We start from the raw sequence: 18,902 nt of genomic DNA, 5'->3' as shown, positions 1-18,902 counted from the left end.
AGACTCGAATATGGAGATGCTCTCTGCAGACTCACCCATCTGCATACAGAGTGGATGGACAACTGTTGATGGTGGACAGTTAGTTAGCAATTCGATGGATGCACACAGCCCCTGTACCAGATGTAGTCCTTGAGTTTTTGGCCTGTAAATGTGCACACGAGTATGCAATGCACGCTTCCTAACTGCAGTTGTCTCAGCAATGGGTTGAGATGTACAGACCTCTGCAAATTCCAGAACTGTACAAACCAAGCACCTGAGGGTGATTCAATGCCTACAGTTGAACAGGATAGTTCTGATGAGGAAGAGGTTGCATAGTTCAATATCATTGACTGCCAATGATGTCTATTGACGTAATTTCAAATCCAACGCACAGACCGCCATTGACATCTATAGACATCATGTGGTGTAGTCAATGTTTACGATAGAGGGAGAAAACATGATCAAAAGAAGTCCAAGACGGTTTAGTGTAGTATTATAGGACATTTTGGATCTAAAATGACCTTGACATTGACTTTTGACACATGACACGGCACTTGAATTGCTTCAGTCACCTCATAAATCAACTCGGCACCCCAGAAAACCTACACTTTGATGGCAGAATCATCCAAATCGGCCTATTATTTGCTTAGTTATGCCATTCACAATTTTATATCAGATAAAAGGGCCGAAAACAAGTAATCAGCTGCCATTTTGACATTGCTATCACATCATAATACGGACTGTACAATACAAAAATGTCCCTTTTTATGGCAACGATATCCGACTATTTTACTTGCATCACCATTTCCACCCTTTGTCAAGTCCTGCCCGTGGTCCCGCCCCTCTTCGCACCGACTGGTTGCTGTTGGTTGTCTCCATCCACTACCATTGTTTTTCAGTTGCCTTTTATTGATATTTATTACTGAGGCTGCTGATTGGTCCCTGACCGACCAACCAGCAGGCTGACAATGGGTCAGTTCTGTCCTCAAACTCAACTTGAGCAGTAGATGAACAGAAAACAATTGAAGGAACCATTCAACCGATGCAAGGAAGAAATGCTCCAGTGCATCAAGAGAACCAGCTCTGTCCATAAAGGCTCCTGGGATACATACATAGTAGTTCTGGTCAGGAGTTGTCTGAAACCAGGAAACGCTCCCTTTGATCAGGAACGATAAAGCCTTCTTTTAGGTCACTCTCTCTTCTACCTGATATGATGAAGGACTGTTTGGGGTCTATGACCACAATGCTGTCTTTTTCCTGGCCAGGGGTCTCCACCTCAGCGTAGGAGGGGTTCCCTGAACCCCGACGGAACTTCATTACCGGCCAGCGGGTGGGGCGCCTCTGTGCGGAAAGGGGGCAAAGAGGACGGTGGAGACTATAAATAGAGGTCAGTTAGGAGAAGAATGGATGCATTACTGGGGGGGAATATTAACCGCATGAACCCTATAGCGTCCCTGTTCTGTTCTGGGCAGGGCTGTCATTTGGCATATATGGCAACTGCCATCCCTTGCTGCATTCACATTTAAACTCAAATGCAGTTCTTTTATGCATACAGTATTTTACTTCTGAATGTTTTCGCACAAAATATGCTTGCGCATGCGCACACACACACACACACACACACACACACACACACACTGACCTCCATGAAGAACAGGCTGATGTTGGAGGTGGGGTGGTTGTACATGTAGACGGTCAGAAGGATGGCGCTCACCATGATGACCATCACCAGGACGACGCCCACCAGGAGACCGGTCTGGAGCTGCTCCTCTGTGCCCTCCGTGCCGTCCAACTCGCTCGCTGTGGCACAGAAGATACAGTTACAGATACAGCAAGCCTTACTGAACGTCATCTGATCTCATTTTCAACCATATTATCGATGGCATATTATTCAGAGTAACGAATTATGACAGCAAAAGCAAGGAACAACTGTGTACTTGAATCTGTTAGTGTAACCACTAAAGACGTGCAGATGTACTAGATATACATTGTATACAGGGATATTTCACTTTTAAATATTTTGTTGGTCATTGTTACGGCCAGCCGTATTTTGTATTTGTATTCATTATTATATATTTGTATTTGGTTATATTTGGTATTTTTATGATTAGTTGCAATATATTTCCATTATCTGTGGCTTGTATTATATTGTTTTCTTCTGTGTTCTAATAGAGGTGAATGGTGGAGAGTTGGGTGTGGTGCTCATTGCTTGTTTCCACCAGCCGAAGGCATGGGGAGAGTATGTTTTGCACTCCGTCTGTCGTGTCCGTGTGTGTCCGTCTGTCCGTGGACAGCTAATCTCCGGCACCATTGGCCTGGCCGATGCCAAACTTTTGCACACACACACTCCCTGGATGCCTCCAAATTTTCAGAACAGCCTGTTATAACGCCAACATGAGAACACATTTTTGGAACCAAATGCATCAAATCATCCGATTGCCATTAAAGGCATAAGAACAAATAGCAGCCTTTTCACATTGGCCTAGGAGAGAGAGGGCGTAGTAATTGTATATATATATATATATATTAAAAATAAATTCCATAGTGCAGGTACAGCATGCCATACAGTGCTATTGTGCTGTATAACATGGTATGGTACAGTGCCATACAGTACCAAGTAATGGCCTTCTGTAGCATTCAGAACTCTGCCGTGCTCCACCCACCATCGAACTGCTGTTAACCTTGGGATTACGCTCAAGAACAACTCTACCTTTCCTTCCAGGAAAGAGCACATGTCAAAACAAACCGACCCAGCCACACAGGCAGATACACATCCATACCGTCATCCCTCAGCAACTGGGCAGAGTATGCAGTATTTAACATGACATTGTATATGCTCATCTATGAGTTAACAGAGGGCTGGCAAATAGCTGACCACTTGACCCTCAAACTGTCATACCCTCTGACGGAGTCTGAATAACTTGGGCCAGAAGAGCCATGCAGTGACAACAAACAGTTACTGATGATGAGATGAAAATAACAGTAGCCCTACCCTGTGCAGAAATAGGCCGGAATAAGAAGTGACTACATGGTCTCACAACAGGACAGATAAACATGGGCGAAAACAGTGAGATTCATCAGTGTAAAATGATACAGCTTGGTGTGGAGAAACTCATAATGTAATAATGGCTCATACATAACAATGATGCATAATGTAATGACTTAAAAAAAGAATAAAAGCTCATAGTCTAATAATCAGCTCATAATGAAACCATGAGTGCATAATGTAGTAATAACTTTTCACATACTGTAGTGACGGTGTAATCATGTAATATATTATTACATTTAGCAAAAAGCCATTCATACGTTATGCACTTATAGTGTATTTTTATTACATTATGAGTTCCTGCAGTACATGGTGGTAAAGACATTATTAGAAACTAATTTTAACCTCGGCAAATCTCATCTGTCCAGTACTGTAACTATGGCATCACAACACATTCTCAGCATCACTTGGCAAGTTCATGGAGGCTACTGTATATCGCATTGACCTCAAGGCAGCAATACACAACATCACCGCAATAATATCTGCAAGGGTATTCATTACTGGGCTTACAGTTTGTGTGTATTTGTGTGATGCCAATGGTACACGGTAACAGTAGCCATGGCCATAAGAGCTTCATACCCATAATGGTGTGTAGTGTAGCCTACTGTCTTAAAATCACTTTCTTCAAAGCAGTGCATGCATATGAATATCCAAATATTGACCACAGCATTAGACTCCTCTGCTGACAAACAGACCCTTTTCACTGCAGACATTTTCATTGGTAAACATAACGGAAGGTAAATAACATTCATATTTTTAGTTGCCAGTAATGTAACAATTACAAGTACAAGTACCAACCTTCCGTAGGCGTGCTGGTAGTTGACTGGGGCGTAGCTACAGATCTGTTGGGTGTAGTGCTGCTGACGGGGCTGTTGGTGGTGGAGGTCTTTGTAAGGGGAAGGGAGGTGGTGCTGCCGGTGGTCCTCTGCTGCAACGTGGTCGAGATGACGGGAGTGGTCACGTGTACAAGGCTGTGAAGTGTGTTGCGGGACTTGTTCATAACCGCGGTGGTGCACCTAGGATCCCGTCTCTGAAAAAAGACGAGGAGCGATTTACATTATTATATTCTCTTGTACAGAAGTACAATCGGTGCTGTTGCAATTTACAGTAAGGCAATCCATAATGGTCACCTCCTCTTGGCAGCCTGAGTCCACCCAGTCCTGTCGATAACGGTCAAAGCCACTGGAGCATCTGACAACAGAAACCACAAACCGTACGATATTATGAAAGTGAAGAGGACATTGGTGTCGCTTGGTGTAATATGGTGTTTGAAGAGAAGACCATACAGACTTCAAGGTATTGTGTTTATCGTATCGTGTTGTAGTGATCAATGCAAGAAGACAAACACAATGCTCTATTAAACTCAATGTACTAGCAGGGCCTAAATTGTAGCCCCAACTATGCCCAGCTTTCCAGGTTTGTGTAAACATTGAAGACAAAAGTGAGGTCGCAAATTGTGATTGGCCGGAATGAGATGATGTATGATGATAAGAGCACCCCTCACTTCACACGGGTGTGATTTTTGTTGTATTATATATGGATTCAATCAAATATAATAATCAGAGCCTTTTGCATAGCCATTGCGCTTAGAGGTGGCTGCAATTTACAATTAAAGTATAGTCATGCATCTATCTACTGTCCCTCTCTCTCTCTCTCTTTCCCCTAAATCCTAAATTCTTGTTAGTCTCTTTTCCTCCGCTTAGTAATATGCTTAAATTCAGTGGGTCCTCTCGTCTAAGGTCGTTGGTGAGTCGGTAGGGGTCGCGACCTTAGAGTATATATTAATAGAGAAGGCACCCGGAGGAAACCCTGAGGCGAAATGGACATAGTGGCCGAATTTGTCATTGCAGCTCGAGCCAGCGCTGGTCCGTTGACTATCATTGCGCACGTTCATGTGTTTGAGGCCATGACACGTGAACGAATGTTGCATACGTGAACGCGCACAAACGGCACAATGATAGTCAACGGCAGCGCGTTCATGTGTTTGAGGCAAATCCATCCCAGAATGCACTCTGTTCCTACACGGAAGGAGGAGTGAAATCGCCTCATGCGCTTTTGAGCAACTTAATGCAAGTGGATGGAAGGAGAACTCGGGTGTCTTCTCTATTCATATATACTCTAAGGTCGCGAGGCTCGCTCGCTCTAGGAGAGGAAGACTCTTTTATGATAGATTATGCAATGTATCTCAATCAAAAAATGTACAGAGAGGTGATAGAGATGAATCCATGATGGCATCTGAACTTAAAACAAATTCCTGCGTACCTTTGCAGTCGGCTACACCAGGTGCAGTTGAAGCCAATCTGAGACGTGACACATGCGTCACAGCTGGAGAACTGGTGACATGCTGGGGATGTACAAACACAATGGGCTGAGTGAGAAGAGCCAGGAGGTCGGAGCCTCGCAATAAGATCAGTGGTGGAATTTTATTTTACTTAAGTAAAAGTATGAATACTGTAATGTAGAAATACTTTGTTACAATGCGTCGCATCGCGACACATTGCTTGTAGATCGGCTATTTTCAAATGGCCAAAATGTGTATAGTGCTGAAGTGGTTAATGTATGTTTTGTAATAATAATCAAAACTAAAGTTGTCAAATAATTATAGTGGAGTAAAAGTACAACATTTGCCTCTGAAATGTAGTGGAGTAGAAGTAAAAGTACTGAAAATTCAAGTAAAGTACAAATACCTCAAAATTGTACTTAAGTAAATGTACTTAATTACTTTCCACCACTGCATAAGATACGGTAGTGTACAGTAGCTGTGCAGCTTGCATCCAAACCAGGGGTTTTCAACATTTTTCTGGCCAGGGGGACCACTAAGCTGAGAGAGAGATTAAGCAGGGACCCCCAGTAGATATTATATCAAATTGTCTCAGAAGACCCCCTAAAATGGTGCATTTATATAGCGCTTTACATAGATTGTGCATTACATTCACCCATTCATACACCAATGGCGGCGGAAACCATGCAAGGCACCAACAAGCACATCAGGAGCAATTTGGGGTTCAGAGTCTTGCTCAAGGACACTTCGACACTAACTCTGGGGGAGCCCGGGTTCGAACTAGCAACCTTGCGGTTACCATCCGGCCACTCTACCCCTGACCCACCGCTGCCCTAAGTGTCCCAGACCACGTGTTGAAGACCCACGATCTGAACTGTTAGTAAAGATGACTTACTGGGTAGAGGTAGCATCTCAATGGCTGTAGAATTGGAGATCTTGGACTTCAGGATGTCCACTTTGTGGTACTCATAGATGGTTCTCCTCCTGACGTCTGTACCAACACAATATGACAGTGGACAGAACCCATACGGATGGTATTACATCCCTTTTGACAGAAGAACATCTTGAACCTTGAATTGAGTTCTACCTCGAATCAAGTTTACATCTCTATGTTGTGCTACTTACTTGGAATCTGCTCCAAATCATGAAGCACCACAAATGCATCTGAGAGGCCCACTTTAACGGGGTGATTCTTTGCACTGATGTTGTTGATGTCAATGGAGATCTATGAAAAAAAAAAGATATTACAGTATGTAATGTAATGTAATCTAATGTAATCTAATGTAAGATAAGATAGATAAGATGAAGAGGAGTGCCACCTCTTTGTAGGCGAAGATGATACGGCCGTCACTGTGCATGGTGGTCTGGAACGTAAATGTTCCCAAGTTAAAACTGTCCTGGAGATGAACTTGGTCCCATTGCACCACCAGCGCTGTGCCTAAACGCGTGTGCACACACACACACACACACACACACACACACACACACACATTTTTCTTCATTAATGGTCATCTGATACTGTCCAATTGATGCTGCATTCACTTGGAATCAGGAAAGAGGTAGACGGCAAACCAGACTTAATTTTAGTGGACGGGAGCAGGACGGTAAACGGAACAGGACGGCATGGCAGCCAGAACCGGTAACGGCAGATGGCATCAATGTTAAAATATTTAATCTTTTTACTGTTCCGTTCCGTGCCGTGCCATTTGCCGTCAACCGCTTGCCTGATTCCATGTGAATGCAGCATGAGGCCCTCGCGAATATTCCCTTTGAAAAGGCGAAATGAAAACACCTACAGTGAACTTGTCCACCTGCACAATATCAGTACATATTATAATTATGTTCATTCAACGCTGAGAATGGAAGAATTTGACTACAGCATCTTTCCTGTACAGTACAAATGTATTTCTTCTGTGGATTGCTTTCAATGTTGGTCTTCCTATTAACGTATGTGTTAAATTACCATTGTCACAGTAAAGCACAGTGGAGTTTGGGGATATGCTGGGGTCAAAGTTCGCCATCAGAGGTGCAATATACTGAGTGGCTGTTAACATCCTATGGATGATGTCTCCTGTGTAAATGAAACCTGTGAAGGAAAGCACACACATACGCACGCACGCGCGCGCACACACACACACACACACACACACACACACAGGTCATCTTAAGTTATTCTGTAGGGCGTGATGGATATAAACCATTTCATGACCTTTCATCTGATATTCTGGACTGAAACAAATTATTGCACTGTACCTTATTCCGTGTCTCAACACATTTTAATGATTTATAATTGTGCAGACAGAAGCTGTAGAACACTTACCTCCAGTTGCCACAGTGATTTCCTTTAGTATATGGCCATAGAAAGGAAAGTCAAAGGACAGATTCACTCTCTGAAAGCAAAGGGAAGCATATAAGAGAATAAGAAAAATACGCAAGTTTTGAGTTCAGTCCCATGCAGTGTGTCTTTGTTCTATTCCGCTTGGAAGTAAAATCAATTGCCTGAATTAAGATTCCGGCGATTCCAATCTTCTTTCTATACATTTCCCCTTTTGTCGTGTATTCCTCCATTGTATTCCTCCATTGGCCACTTTATACACAGAAGATAAAGACTATATTCAAACTATTCTCATGAACAAAGTCCATACCGCTGCTTGTCTGTGGGTGGTGGACAGGAAGCTATGGACCTTCCAGCTGCCTTCTTCCATCCCATCGATGTCCACCCACAGCTCTCTGCTGGCAGGGTCTCCTGAGCCGTACATTTTAGATGTATAGTAGATGTGATCAATGTCCTGTCAAATGAAAACTCTGTTGTTGAAGCCAGTGGTGGACAGTAACTTATGGAAGTCCATTGGTCCAAAAATGTAGATGGATACATTTTCAGAGCCTGTTTATTTGATTTTTTTAAGTTTTAAAGAAAAAAGAAAAAATACATACCCATCCCATAAAAAAAAATGTGGGATGTAATATGAATTAATAACTGGTCTAGAGGGTTTACGTTCTGCTCTAACTGCTCAAATAAATAAAAGAATAGTGCACTGTACTGTATACTACAATATTCACCTACCACTATCTGTGTAGAATTGCCATGTCCTTCCTCAGTCAGCAGGTCAGGGTCAGACTCCTCTAGCTGGTGCTGATCTCGGTAGTGACCCCTCTTATCAATGGCCCAACTAGGGGACACAGACTTTGTCCTTGATGCCCATCTCCTCCACCTCATCCTGGGGCTCTCTTCATTTATGTCGGCCCGTGCTTCTGGAGGGGCCAGTGTCTTGGTGTCAGGCTGGTAGACTCCTATGGATCATAAAGGAGGGCCTATGTTCTTGTTCATTCATTGTCACTTCTTTTTTTTTAACCTATTCTTGATTTTTGTGTTTGAGAGAACTTCTAAAGGTCAAAATGTGTTAGTTGACTATTCAAAAATGGCAGATATACAAGCTCCTTGACCCTCAAACTGTCTTGCAGTCCTTGAAAATGTTAGTTTGTATATAGATGTAGAATCAACCTCAGGTCTTAATGGGTTAAACACGAATCTGGACCTTTGAGCTCCTTTATATTCAAAATATCCTATGGAGACTGACTGACAACTAAATATATTCATGACACTTCCGTACGCAGTGGGACAAAAACAATCCCAACCAAACACACATGGTCACCCCATCATTCTCCTTTCCAGTGACAACACTGTGTGCTAAGACTCTCCTTCACAGCAGAGAGTGAAGGAATGTCTCACATTCCTCACACCAACAGTCCCATATGGGGGAGTGGCAAGAGTGTCCAGTGAGTGTCCAGTGACATTTATGTGGAATAGCTTAACTTTATAATGACCATTCACTTAACGGTCAAAATATAAGATTGTTATTTGTTGCCTGGTTGTATGTAAACTCTCAGGCCTTCATTCTTGCCACAAACAATAATGCGATAGAAATGTGATAGCTTACTTGGTGTGAATGGTCAATGATGTGCAACATGCACAGGACCAGAACACTATTGTGTAGCTCTAGTCTACTCTACATCATCAAATACAAGAAGCTTATTTTTACCTAAACCTTATACTCTTATGGTGATGGAAGTGTCCAGAAGTCATATACAGGCTATAGTATATTTTGATCACATCAACATTGCTTTCATGCCATGTCTGAATATTCAAAAAATCTAATAAAAAGATTTTGAAAAGAAAAAAGCACGATTTGAGACTTACCATAAGCAGACATTACATCCAACTGACTTATAATGAAGTGTAAAGCCATCGCACAACCCGTGGTGAGATGGACTATCTTTGCTGCAGTAATCACCATGGTTCCCAATCAAAGTTCGAACTTTACAAAATGCGTAATATGCTGTTCTGACGCTAACTGTCACAATTTTCTTAGTCAGCCGTCAGGTCAAAAAAGGCTCTGCTTTCTGAAACACCAAATTCCGTATGAGACCGTGGACAGCGAAATTGTGTTGCATTATTATATAGCCTAAAGTTTGTTAGCCCCGTGCGTAAAATAGCCTTAAATCATTCCGGGAAAATGTATTCCTCATTAGTTCTTTGGCGTCCCTTTCTCTGTAAAGAAATCCATGCGATAACTGAGTTGAACGTTGAAGACCTGTTTCTCCTAGTCCTTGTATGTCTGCGATCAGTGCGATGGGAGCTTGAAGCTTGTATGGCAGCAGTACTGCTACTAGTAGTAGTAGGTTAAGGCTATGGAAAGCTGTTGCGTGGAGGAGGAACATCACTGCGTCTGCGTCATTAGCCTACAGCAGCGGATGAGAGCAAAGTGTTGGCTCAGCCTCAGCCTGGCCAACAGTCTGTTGATGTGTGCCAGCCAGCAATGCATTTCATTTGTCTTCTTGGCCTTTTGTTTGGCTTGCGCTGTTGCGCACGGCACCGGCGGCATGGAAACCCTTTTTGGACAATTCAACAAGAGCGCAAATTACATTTCTGTCATGATCTTTGGGAAGTTTACTGAACCAGCGGTCAGCTGCTGATCTGCGTCCATCTCAAGTCATTATTGTCATTCCAAATATAAGAATGAATAGACTTTAAATTTGTTCGTGGAAACTGGAAACCTATATAAAAATGCAATTAATTATAAAGCATGCATGCAGTAGGCTAGTGGCGATTTATATATATATATTTTAGATTATGCAGTAGACTACTATGCGTAGGCCGTTGCACACATGGGCTAAAAAATGCTGCTATTTGCGCCGCCCTAAACCATACAGTATTTCAAATCCAAACTCCAGCTTCTCTCCAGTCCAGGCTGCATGAACAGCGCTCGCGCGCACAGTTTCTGCCCCCTCAAAGTCGTAAGGCTCTTGGTCTGACCTGTCCTGAACCGGCGCGCGCACTTTTCATTTGTTCATTATTGTCCTGACCGACACCTGTCAAGACTGTGAAGCGTGAACTATTATACTACCCTTCAAATTCAGCGTCGTCAAGAGGTGGGTCTTTACTTGTCTTCCTAGATTTAGAGTAATAGTCACTCACATTGATAGTGTAGGCAGCCATTCATATTAGTTTAATATTTTAATATTTTTAGAAGCTAGCTGCCATGCAGAGTTTGCAGACCCCCCAAGTCGGTCATGTTGCTTATTTAGCTAAATGCTAATAATGAAAACTCTGGTTCGTGGTGTGTGTGTGTGTGTGTGTGTGTGTGTGTGTGTGTGCTAATATCGCTAGCCAAACGCTAGCCCCTCTCGGAACCCCGTGGGTCAGCCACTTCAGTTCTGACTTGTAGGGCTAGCCAAACGCTAGCCAATTAAGAAACCAGAGCGCGCTCACTGTACAACACGCGTCGCTCGCTTATGTAGCCTACATTTATATGTTATTCAATATATTACCAATTACAGTTTAGCACAAAATATAGACTTTTCTAAACCAAGCTCTCATTCAAAAGTTATGTAAGTAAGTAAATGTTATTTATAAAGCACCTTTCGAAAAACAAAGTTAGAAGGTGCTGAACAAGAACAAGAGAGAGAGAGAGAGAGAGAGAGAGTTAAATTATTGTTAAACATCTGCAATTACAAGAACTCTACACAATTAGAAAATGTAGAAGAATTGTTATTTTGATTTGCCTGGTATCTCTTCTATGGTACCAACATCAACACAGCATGGAATTGCATGTGGACAAAACATTATCCAACGATAACAAAAGTCTGCAGTTTTGGCCTTTGGCTCATCAAATCATGAAATGGTGGCCCGTGGCTTAAATGCCAAAAAGATAATATGGGCCTTCCCTTGATATGAAAACTAGCCGAAATGGAATGTAACCATATATATTGACACCTGTGTTCAACAACACGACTGCAGTGAAAAAAGGTCTGTGTGGAGGAGTTAAGTTTGGACTTTACTTTACTTACTGTGTGGTGTGGTGTGTGTGTGTGTGTGTGTGTGCTGCTAAAATAATAATTCCTCCAGGTCAGGAAGAAGTCAGCACCCTGGAATCATGGAGTGGTTCCACTGTAACCGCTGCTTCAGGAGGAGTGGGCCCAAGTTTTCTGTGTCCAGCTGCGGTCACATCTTCTGTGACGGATGCATCAACCCTAGTATGTATGAGAGCTATATTATTTCCTCCTTCCTGACATGCATGCCCGAATGTAGTCTGCTTGGTATGTTGCTGTACGGAAGAAACCATCTAACTCAATTTTTTAGGTTTTTGATTTATTTTTTCTGCCAATCCAGCTAACTCCACCCAATTAGCCATCTTCTCTCTCCATAACTCAGTACTATTGAATACCCTTTACGTCTGTGTGTTGGTTAAAAATATATTGAATCAATGAAAAGTATTAAAAAGCCCTTCGACAAAAACCTCCTAACTCCACTTGAGCTGGATGTTTTTTCATTTTCCTGAAAAATTTACATTTGGAGGTGGTTTCTTCCGGACAGCTGAGATATGGTCAAAAATAAAGAAAAGCAAAAGAAAGCTATGGTGTCTGATACGGTGATTTCCTGTCATCCTTCAGAACAGTGCAACATATGCCGAGCCATTTGCAGTTACCTGCCCATCACGAACGATGTTGGTATATTTATTAATATCTGAACGCATTGTACATTTAAGTGCTGCCAGTTGAAAGTCTTCCTCATATGATCCACTATTCGACTCACTCTTCTAGATGAAGCCCCAGGAGAAGGTGTTTTTCGAGGACCCTGTGAAGCTCATTCAGTCACGTCTGGAGCACCTAGCACAGGTGCAGATCCATCGCTATAGTACCATCCAGGGTTCTACTACGCAACACTCGCTGCACTATACCATTTCCCCTCTCAAAGGCCCAGTCAGTTGAATTAGAGCAGTGGTTCTCAACCAGTGGTCCTTGAGAGGGACACTTAATTCCAGGTGGTCCCCAGTTTAATGATGGAGAGTTGGTCACCATAATGGACCCTTGGCTTGTAGTTGTAGATCTTTAACTCTTGAGAGTGTAAAATGAAACCAAATGGATCCGTACGGCCGGGTCCATTTGGTTTCATTTCATGCTCTCAGGAGTTACAGTATTGTTAAACATCTGCATTACGAAGTGTTGTTATTTTAACGTTGTGCCTGTTACAGTATCTCTCCTAATGGTACCACATCAATACAGCATGGAATTGTGGGCAAAATCTTATCCAACGATAACAAAATATTCTGTTTTGGATCTGCGAGGTTAAATCTCATCAGACGGTGGTCCGTTGCTCAAATGCAGAATAAATAATGGACCTTGATATGAAAAAGGTTGAAACCACTGAGTAGAATGACAGATTCTCATTCCAACTTCTTGTCTTAACAAAGACCTGTGTCAGTGTCACATAATTCTGGAGCCCTGAGTTATTGTCCCCGTTAACCGTGTCCACTTTAACTTACAGATTGCACAGTTTCAACGCAGACAGAAGGAGAGAGTTACGGAGTACTACAAACACAAAAATGTGGAATTGGAGAGGCGTCTTAAGGATGTCAATGAACAGTGCTATAGGTTGATATCATTACTGGTTCCTTTACTCAGTGTACTTTGGTTTATAACATAATGCTACCGGTATAATGTACCACTTTTTGGGGGGGGGGGGGGTGTTTTCAGAGTTGAAAAAGAGTTGAGAAGAGAAAATGCTGAATTGAAAAGGCCTCTTTCTCAGAGGAGGGTAAGTCTTGCAAGATGTTCATAACACTGACTAAAATGTTATTTTCGGGACAGTGCACCTTATGTCTAATTTAATTATTACACTATCATATCATAGGCTTCACCATCAACAGGACAAATGCACGCAACTGGGTAAAATCAAAGTTATATTTAAGCATTATGCACTTTAATTATTGCAACATTAATGCATCATAACTTTCAACAAGAAGGGCTGAACAGAAATGTAATTGTAAACTTTTCTCTCTTATAGTACTCAAAGGATGTCACTTCCAGTGGCCGTCACGTCCCCAGGTACAGTAAAACTAATAGATATTAATCCACTCCTAAAATACGAATGGCTTGTTTAATCCTTCTCACAAGTTGATAGAACATTACCTAAACTTCTAATATAATAAACTTTATTAACAGTATATAGAACCTTTCTTAATGTTTACAAAGTTATTTACAGAATTAATTAAGTATTCATTGACGTTTTCATTCACCAGTCTCCCCGCAATCAGGAACTAGAAGGTATGATTGCTGTTGGTTTGATTCATACAGTAGTTCAAAAACGGTGTTCAAAAACACCGGTTTTCAATCAATTGCTGCGATTTCTATAACATCTTGGGCCCAAATATTGAATATGTTACCTATGTTCCTCAGTCACACAGGCTCAGCTGAAAGGAGGCAAAGAGAGAGAGATCCGAGATTCTCATTCACAGTAAGCCTCTTATAATAATAATAGTAATATTTTACAGTAATACTGATTCTGGCGCAATGTTTGAAGAGATTGGTTGAGCTAGCTGAATTTGCTGAAATTGCTTAAAGCGGGACTGACACGCCCCTCGGGAAGCTATTAAGGCTATTAACGCTAGCATCTAGATTGTGACGTACTTACGGGCCAGCTCAATTTGACCAATAAAATTGATCTTGTATCTGGTCTAAATGTCAGAGCGGCTCTGGGCTCTGCGAGTTAGCGTTCCTGGTGGCTATCAACTCATGCTAGTGGTTTTGAGGCCACCTTCAGCCTCATAGCTGGGTAAAAGTCTGGTGGAAAAATTACTTTTTTGCTCCAAAATCCTCGTTAGAATGACACCGAGTTGACGTGTAAGTTTTAGGGAAAACTGTTGCATAATCGCAATTTCGTGTGACGGGTTCCATCGTACCTATCTTGTCTATCTGTCTCCCCCCCGCTGACACGCCCTCAGCCGGCTAAGTGCTGAACAGGGCTCACGGAGCCCTGGAGCTTCACGTAACGTTACCACTGCCTGTGACTACTCTAGCAAAACTGCGCCGGCCTAACCTGAGTCCACCCCTCTCTCTCTCTCTCTCTCTCACACACACACACACACACACACACACACACACACTCTCTCTCTCTCTCTCTCTCTCTCACACACACACACACACACACACACACACACACACACCGATATAGGGGCGGTCTCTCTCTCTCTCTCTCTCGCACACACGGGGGACTTCGCAGCCGGTGTGTGGTGGGCTTCAGACGGACTAGTCACGCGAAATTGCGATTATGCAACAGTTCAGTTCAGTTCAGTGCAACAACTCAATGTCATTGTAAGGAAGATTTCCGAGCAATAAAATAATTTTTTTGATTACACTTTCACCTAGTATGACGCAAAAGGCCACCTCAAAACCACTAGCCTTTAGTGCGCTAGCCACTCAGCTCGGCTAGATGCTAGGTCACGTCAGAGCCTGAGATATAGTCACGTGTCGTTTGAAACTGTTTTCATTCAGACCACGTGATGTACCTTATCAGCAATGTTAATCTCGGGCTGTGACACTCCCCCTTTAAACAATTGGAGAGATTTAGTTATTTTATGTTGTCTATTGTTGAAAAATAAACGTCATAGATTTAGACCTTTCAGAATGATAACTTTTTGCATGCATTGGAATGAAAATAATTAAATATTTGCTGTCTCTCCTCAGACTCCTCCTCGATCAGCTACCTCCGTCTCCAGCCATAGTTCTCTTCATGATTATGAATCAAGTAAGTACAATTACAAATGCCTGTTGTATTTTCACAATTAATGTTTACAAAGTTATTTACAGAATTAATAAAGTATTCATTGACGTTTTCATTCATCAGTCACCCCGCAATCAGGAACTAGAAGGTATGATTGCTGTTCGTTTGATTCATACAGTAGTTCAAAAATGGTGTTCAAAAACACCTGTTTTCAATCAATTGCTGCGATTTCTATAACATCTTGGGCCCAAATATTGAATATGTTACCTATGTTCCTCAGTCACACAGGCTCAGCTGAAAGGAGGCCAAGAGAGAGAGATCCGAGATTATCATTCACAGTAAGCCTCTTATATTAATAATATTAATATTTTACAGTAATACTGATTCTGGCGCAATGTTTGAAGAGATTGGTTGAGCTAGCTGAATTTGCTGAAACAATTGGAGAGATTTAGTTATTTTATGTTGTCTATTGTTGAAAAATAAACGTCATGTTAGATTTAGACCTTTCAGAATGATAACTTTTTGCATGACATGGAATGAAAATAATTAAATATTTGCTGTCTCTCCTCAGACTCCTCCTGGATCAGCTACCTCCGTCTCCAGCCAAAGCCTTCATGATTATGAATCAAGTAAGTGCAATTACAAATGCCTGTTGTATTTTCACAATTTAAGTGTGTACAGGTGCTCGATCAGAGACAAAAACAAACACACCTCCATGAATTCGAGGCATCATGGGGTGTATAATTGAGAAATTGAGAAAATACGTTTTTTTTGGGGGGGGGTGAAGTGAACTACTCTAACTTTGACTCGATGCAACTATTCCTCTAGTCATAAACTCAACTATGCATGCACGTTTGAATTAGACTTTTGAAACAACAAATTGTAAGTGAACAAAATGATGCGTTATATTTAGCTTGAATTAAAAATAAATAATGAATCTCTTTATTTTACAAAAGGAACACCCACACCACCAACCAGGTAAGAAACACATTTCATGAACTACTTCATTAAATGTCCTAACAATGTACGGTCGGGGAGCATACATCCTTAGTCCCTTCTGTCAGTAAATACATCTTCCTCCTTTTCAGGTCAGGCTATCGTCTGTCGCCTGACGTCTTCCAGCAACACTTCTTGAGTAGTGTATCACTCCACTCCCCTAGGCCTAGAAATGGCCTGTAACAAATGATGAAACTATTCACTCTCACATCAGGGGTCAGTGTGTGGCCCTGTCATAACTCATGATTGAATGTCTGCCATGTGGTCAGTATAGACATAGTCCTCTGTGGTGGTGGTGGTGGTGGGGGGGGGTAAGAGAACATTTGACACTAGTATAAATCCTTTTCTCAAGAAAACAACGTTTCAGTGGCCTACCAAGTTCACATATTAAGGCCTTCTACCAAGTTCACATATTAAGGCCTTCTACCAAGTTCACATATTAAGGCCTTCTACCAAGTTCACATATTAAGCTTATTTTGTGGGATGTTGATATTATAGAATATCCTGTACCACGGAGTGATGGGACATTTAATTTGCATTTATTTTCTCATTAATCAATAAGTTGATTTATCCGTTAACTGCTACACAATCCCACTGCATCTGGGGGACGAATAACTATAATAATTTAGCTGTTTTGCAAGTTTGTGATGTTCTGAGTAATTCAACAGTTATTTTCTTTATGTAGTATTTAATACTATTAGTTATTTGGTCAACTGATACTTCTGTAAGTTTGAGTTAAAAGCAACTAATCTCAGTTGTGTGTCAATTTATTAGGCAATAGTCTGTTTTATAAAGTGCAAGATGCCATGTTTTTGTTGTAAAAACATTTATTTTAAACCTTTTTCAGTTTGAATGTTAAATTCACAATATGTATTATAATAGTTTTATTAAATACATGTAGTGACATACCTGAATCTGACACATTTGTGCTTGTAATTAATCATTTCAGTCAGTAGAAATAACATGGTAATATTGCTTTGGATCATTTCATCAAACCCAACGTGCCATTTCTTGGTTTACATCAAATACACCATCTTCTATTTTGTCTAGGAAAGGAACTAATTTACTAGATCAGGTTCCTTTACGAACTATTTATCTACAGTATATCAACTTATTTACCAAGACCACTCCTTCAGTCTCTCCTATCTACAAAGAGTTGTAATTTGAGACACAACAAAAATACTGATATACAGAAAGCATGCGAGTGCAAAGTTTGGCAACTTGTTTCACTTAATTGGACATTGAAGTTAGTACTCAATTTGCATTTTTATGACTTAACTTTGCTGTCAAACTGCGCGGGACAGTGCAAACAGCATGTACATTTGTAATTTAATGTACATAAATCATACACAAATAGTTTCTGATCCGTTTGTATGTTACATCACATCATTGCCTGTGAAATGAATCAGCGTATCAGTCGATCTCAAAGTGGGGTCTGGGGTTCCGCAGGGTCCTTGAGGGGGTTCCAGGGGGTCCACGGCAAGATTATATGTAGCTTCAAAAGCAGTTTAACCCTGACTATTAATTTTTTTTTCATATATTTTTTGTGAAAATGTGGAACATTTGTGAAACAAAATGCAATAACAAATCCTTGCATGGGGATTGGGCGGTCCCTCGCACAAAAACAAATCTAATGGGGGTCTTTGGCCAACTGCATGTTAATTCTGAGTTTGAGAACCACTGTTATAAATAGATTAGATAAAGTTAAAAACATGGCCTGCATATACTCTAGTGTCTATAGGCCTATTAAACAATGAGTTGAACTTAAATCAGTAATTTCTCAGACCATGTACCACACTAAGCAGCAGATGTATCCACGGGGGTTTCAGTTACTGATGATGAATCATACAAATTGTTGTAAAAGGACAGGCTGGATTCACTTCCATGCCGCGTACCCTGGAAGAGAACAGAAAAGGGTTTGATCGTCTCATATCAAGGGAGGCTTGAACGCACAGGCTGGTGTTTAAAATCTACATACTTACTTGTATTTTACAGTCGTAAAGATCAAATACAGCGTTCTGGACGATTGCCTCATCTGCCATGGGTTGATGCCGGTTGCTGATCGGGGAGTAGACAGAGGTTAAGTTCATATACTAATCATATACTGTAGTACAGTATGTTACAGATATTTTCTCTGTTGTATTATTATTATCTATTATGTGATCATCATCATGATCATATTTATTATAATCGTTATTATTGCTATAATCTTCTGCGTAATCAAAATTGAATTACATACGTGTTGAAGCACCTCCTGTAGACAGAAAGTACAAGCATGCAGCCAAGTCCAGCCAGCAGGCCGAGACCAACCACTAGTCCTATGACCAAGGCATGATCTGCACACACAGACACACAATATGGTACACGTGAACAACACTCAACTAATATGGGAAACAAGGGTCTCAGCTGACTCAAAAAGAAAAAGAAAGTCCTAACCACTTTCTACCTGTCGACCCAGACCCATCATTATAGGCAGTGGTTCTCTTAGTGTGCCCCCCACCCTACTGTCTCAAGGGTTTTAATTCATATAAAGGTTATAA

General features: G+C 41.4%; 2 protein-coding genes across 2 annotated transcripts; one reads left to right on the top strand and one right to left on the bottom strand.

The window, feature by feature from the left end:
- Nucleotides 1–1,104: 1,104 nt before the first annotated feature.
- Nucleotides 1,105–9,517, bottom strand: plxdc2a (plexin domain containing 2a; the record flags this gene model as incomplete). The annotated part of the gene is made up of 13 exons (XM_080777905.1): nucleotides 1,105–1,320; nucleotides 1,622–1,779; nucleotides 3,824–4,055; nucleotides 4,156–4,216; nucleotides 5,288–5,369; nucleotides 6,202–6,297; nucleotides 6,432–6,531; nucleotides 6,626–6,744; nucleotides 7,270–7,392; nucleotides 7,627–7,696; nucleotides 7,952–8,095; nucleotides 8,371–8,597; nucleotides 9,505–9,517. The coding sequence occupies 13 exons, from the start codon at nucleotides 9,515–9,517 to the stop codon at nucleotides 1,105–1,107; spliced, it is 1,641 nt and encodes a 546-aa protein (XP_080634031.1).
- A 2,223-nt stretch (nucleotides 9,518–11,740) lies between these two features.
- On the top strand, nucleotides 11,741–18,678 carry LOC308325415 (E3 ubiquitin-protein ligase RNF212B-like; the record flags this gene model as incomplete). Its single annotated transcript, XM_080777904.1, has 11 exons — nucleotides 11,741–11,840; nucleotides 12,258–12,310; nucleotides 12,408–12,482; nucleotides 13,132–13,238; nucleotides 13,341–13,401; nucleotides 13,498–13,532; nucleotides 13,651–13,691; nucleotides 13,886–13,910; nucleotides 15,330–15,390; nucleotides 15,938–15,995; nucleotides 18,611–18,678. 11 exons carry the CDS (start codon nucleotides 11,741–11,743, stop codon nucleotides 18,676–18,678), a joined length of 684 nt encoding a protein of 227 aa, XP_080634030.1.
- Between the last annotated feature and the right edge of the window lie 224 nt (nucleotides 18,679–18,902).

The sequence above is a fragment of the Protomyctophum bolini genome (assembly GCF_963924005.1).
Source record: "Protomyctophum bolini genome assembly, chromosome: 12".
Classification (NCBI taxonomy): Eukaryota; Metazoa; Chordata; class Actinopteri; order Myctophiformes; family Myctophidae; genus Protomyctophum; species Protomyctophum bolini.
The sequence above is the reverse complement of the archived record's forward strand: the minus strand, read 5'-3'. Positions and strand labels throughout refer to the sequence as shown.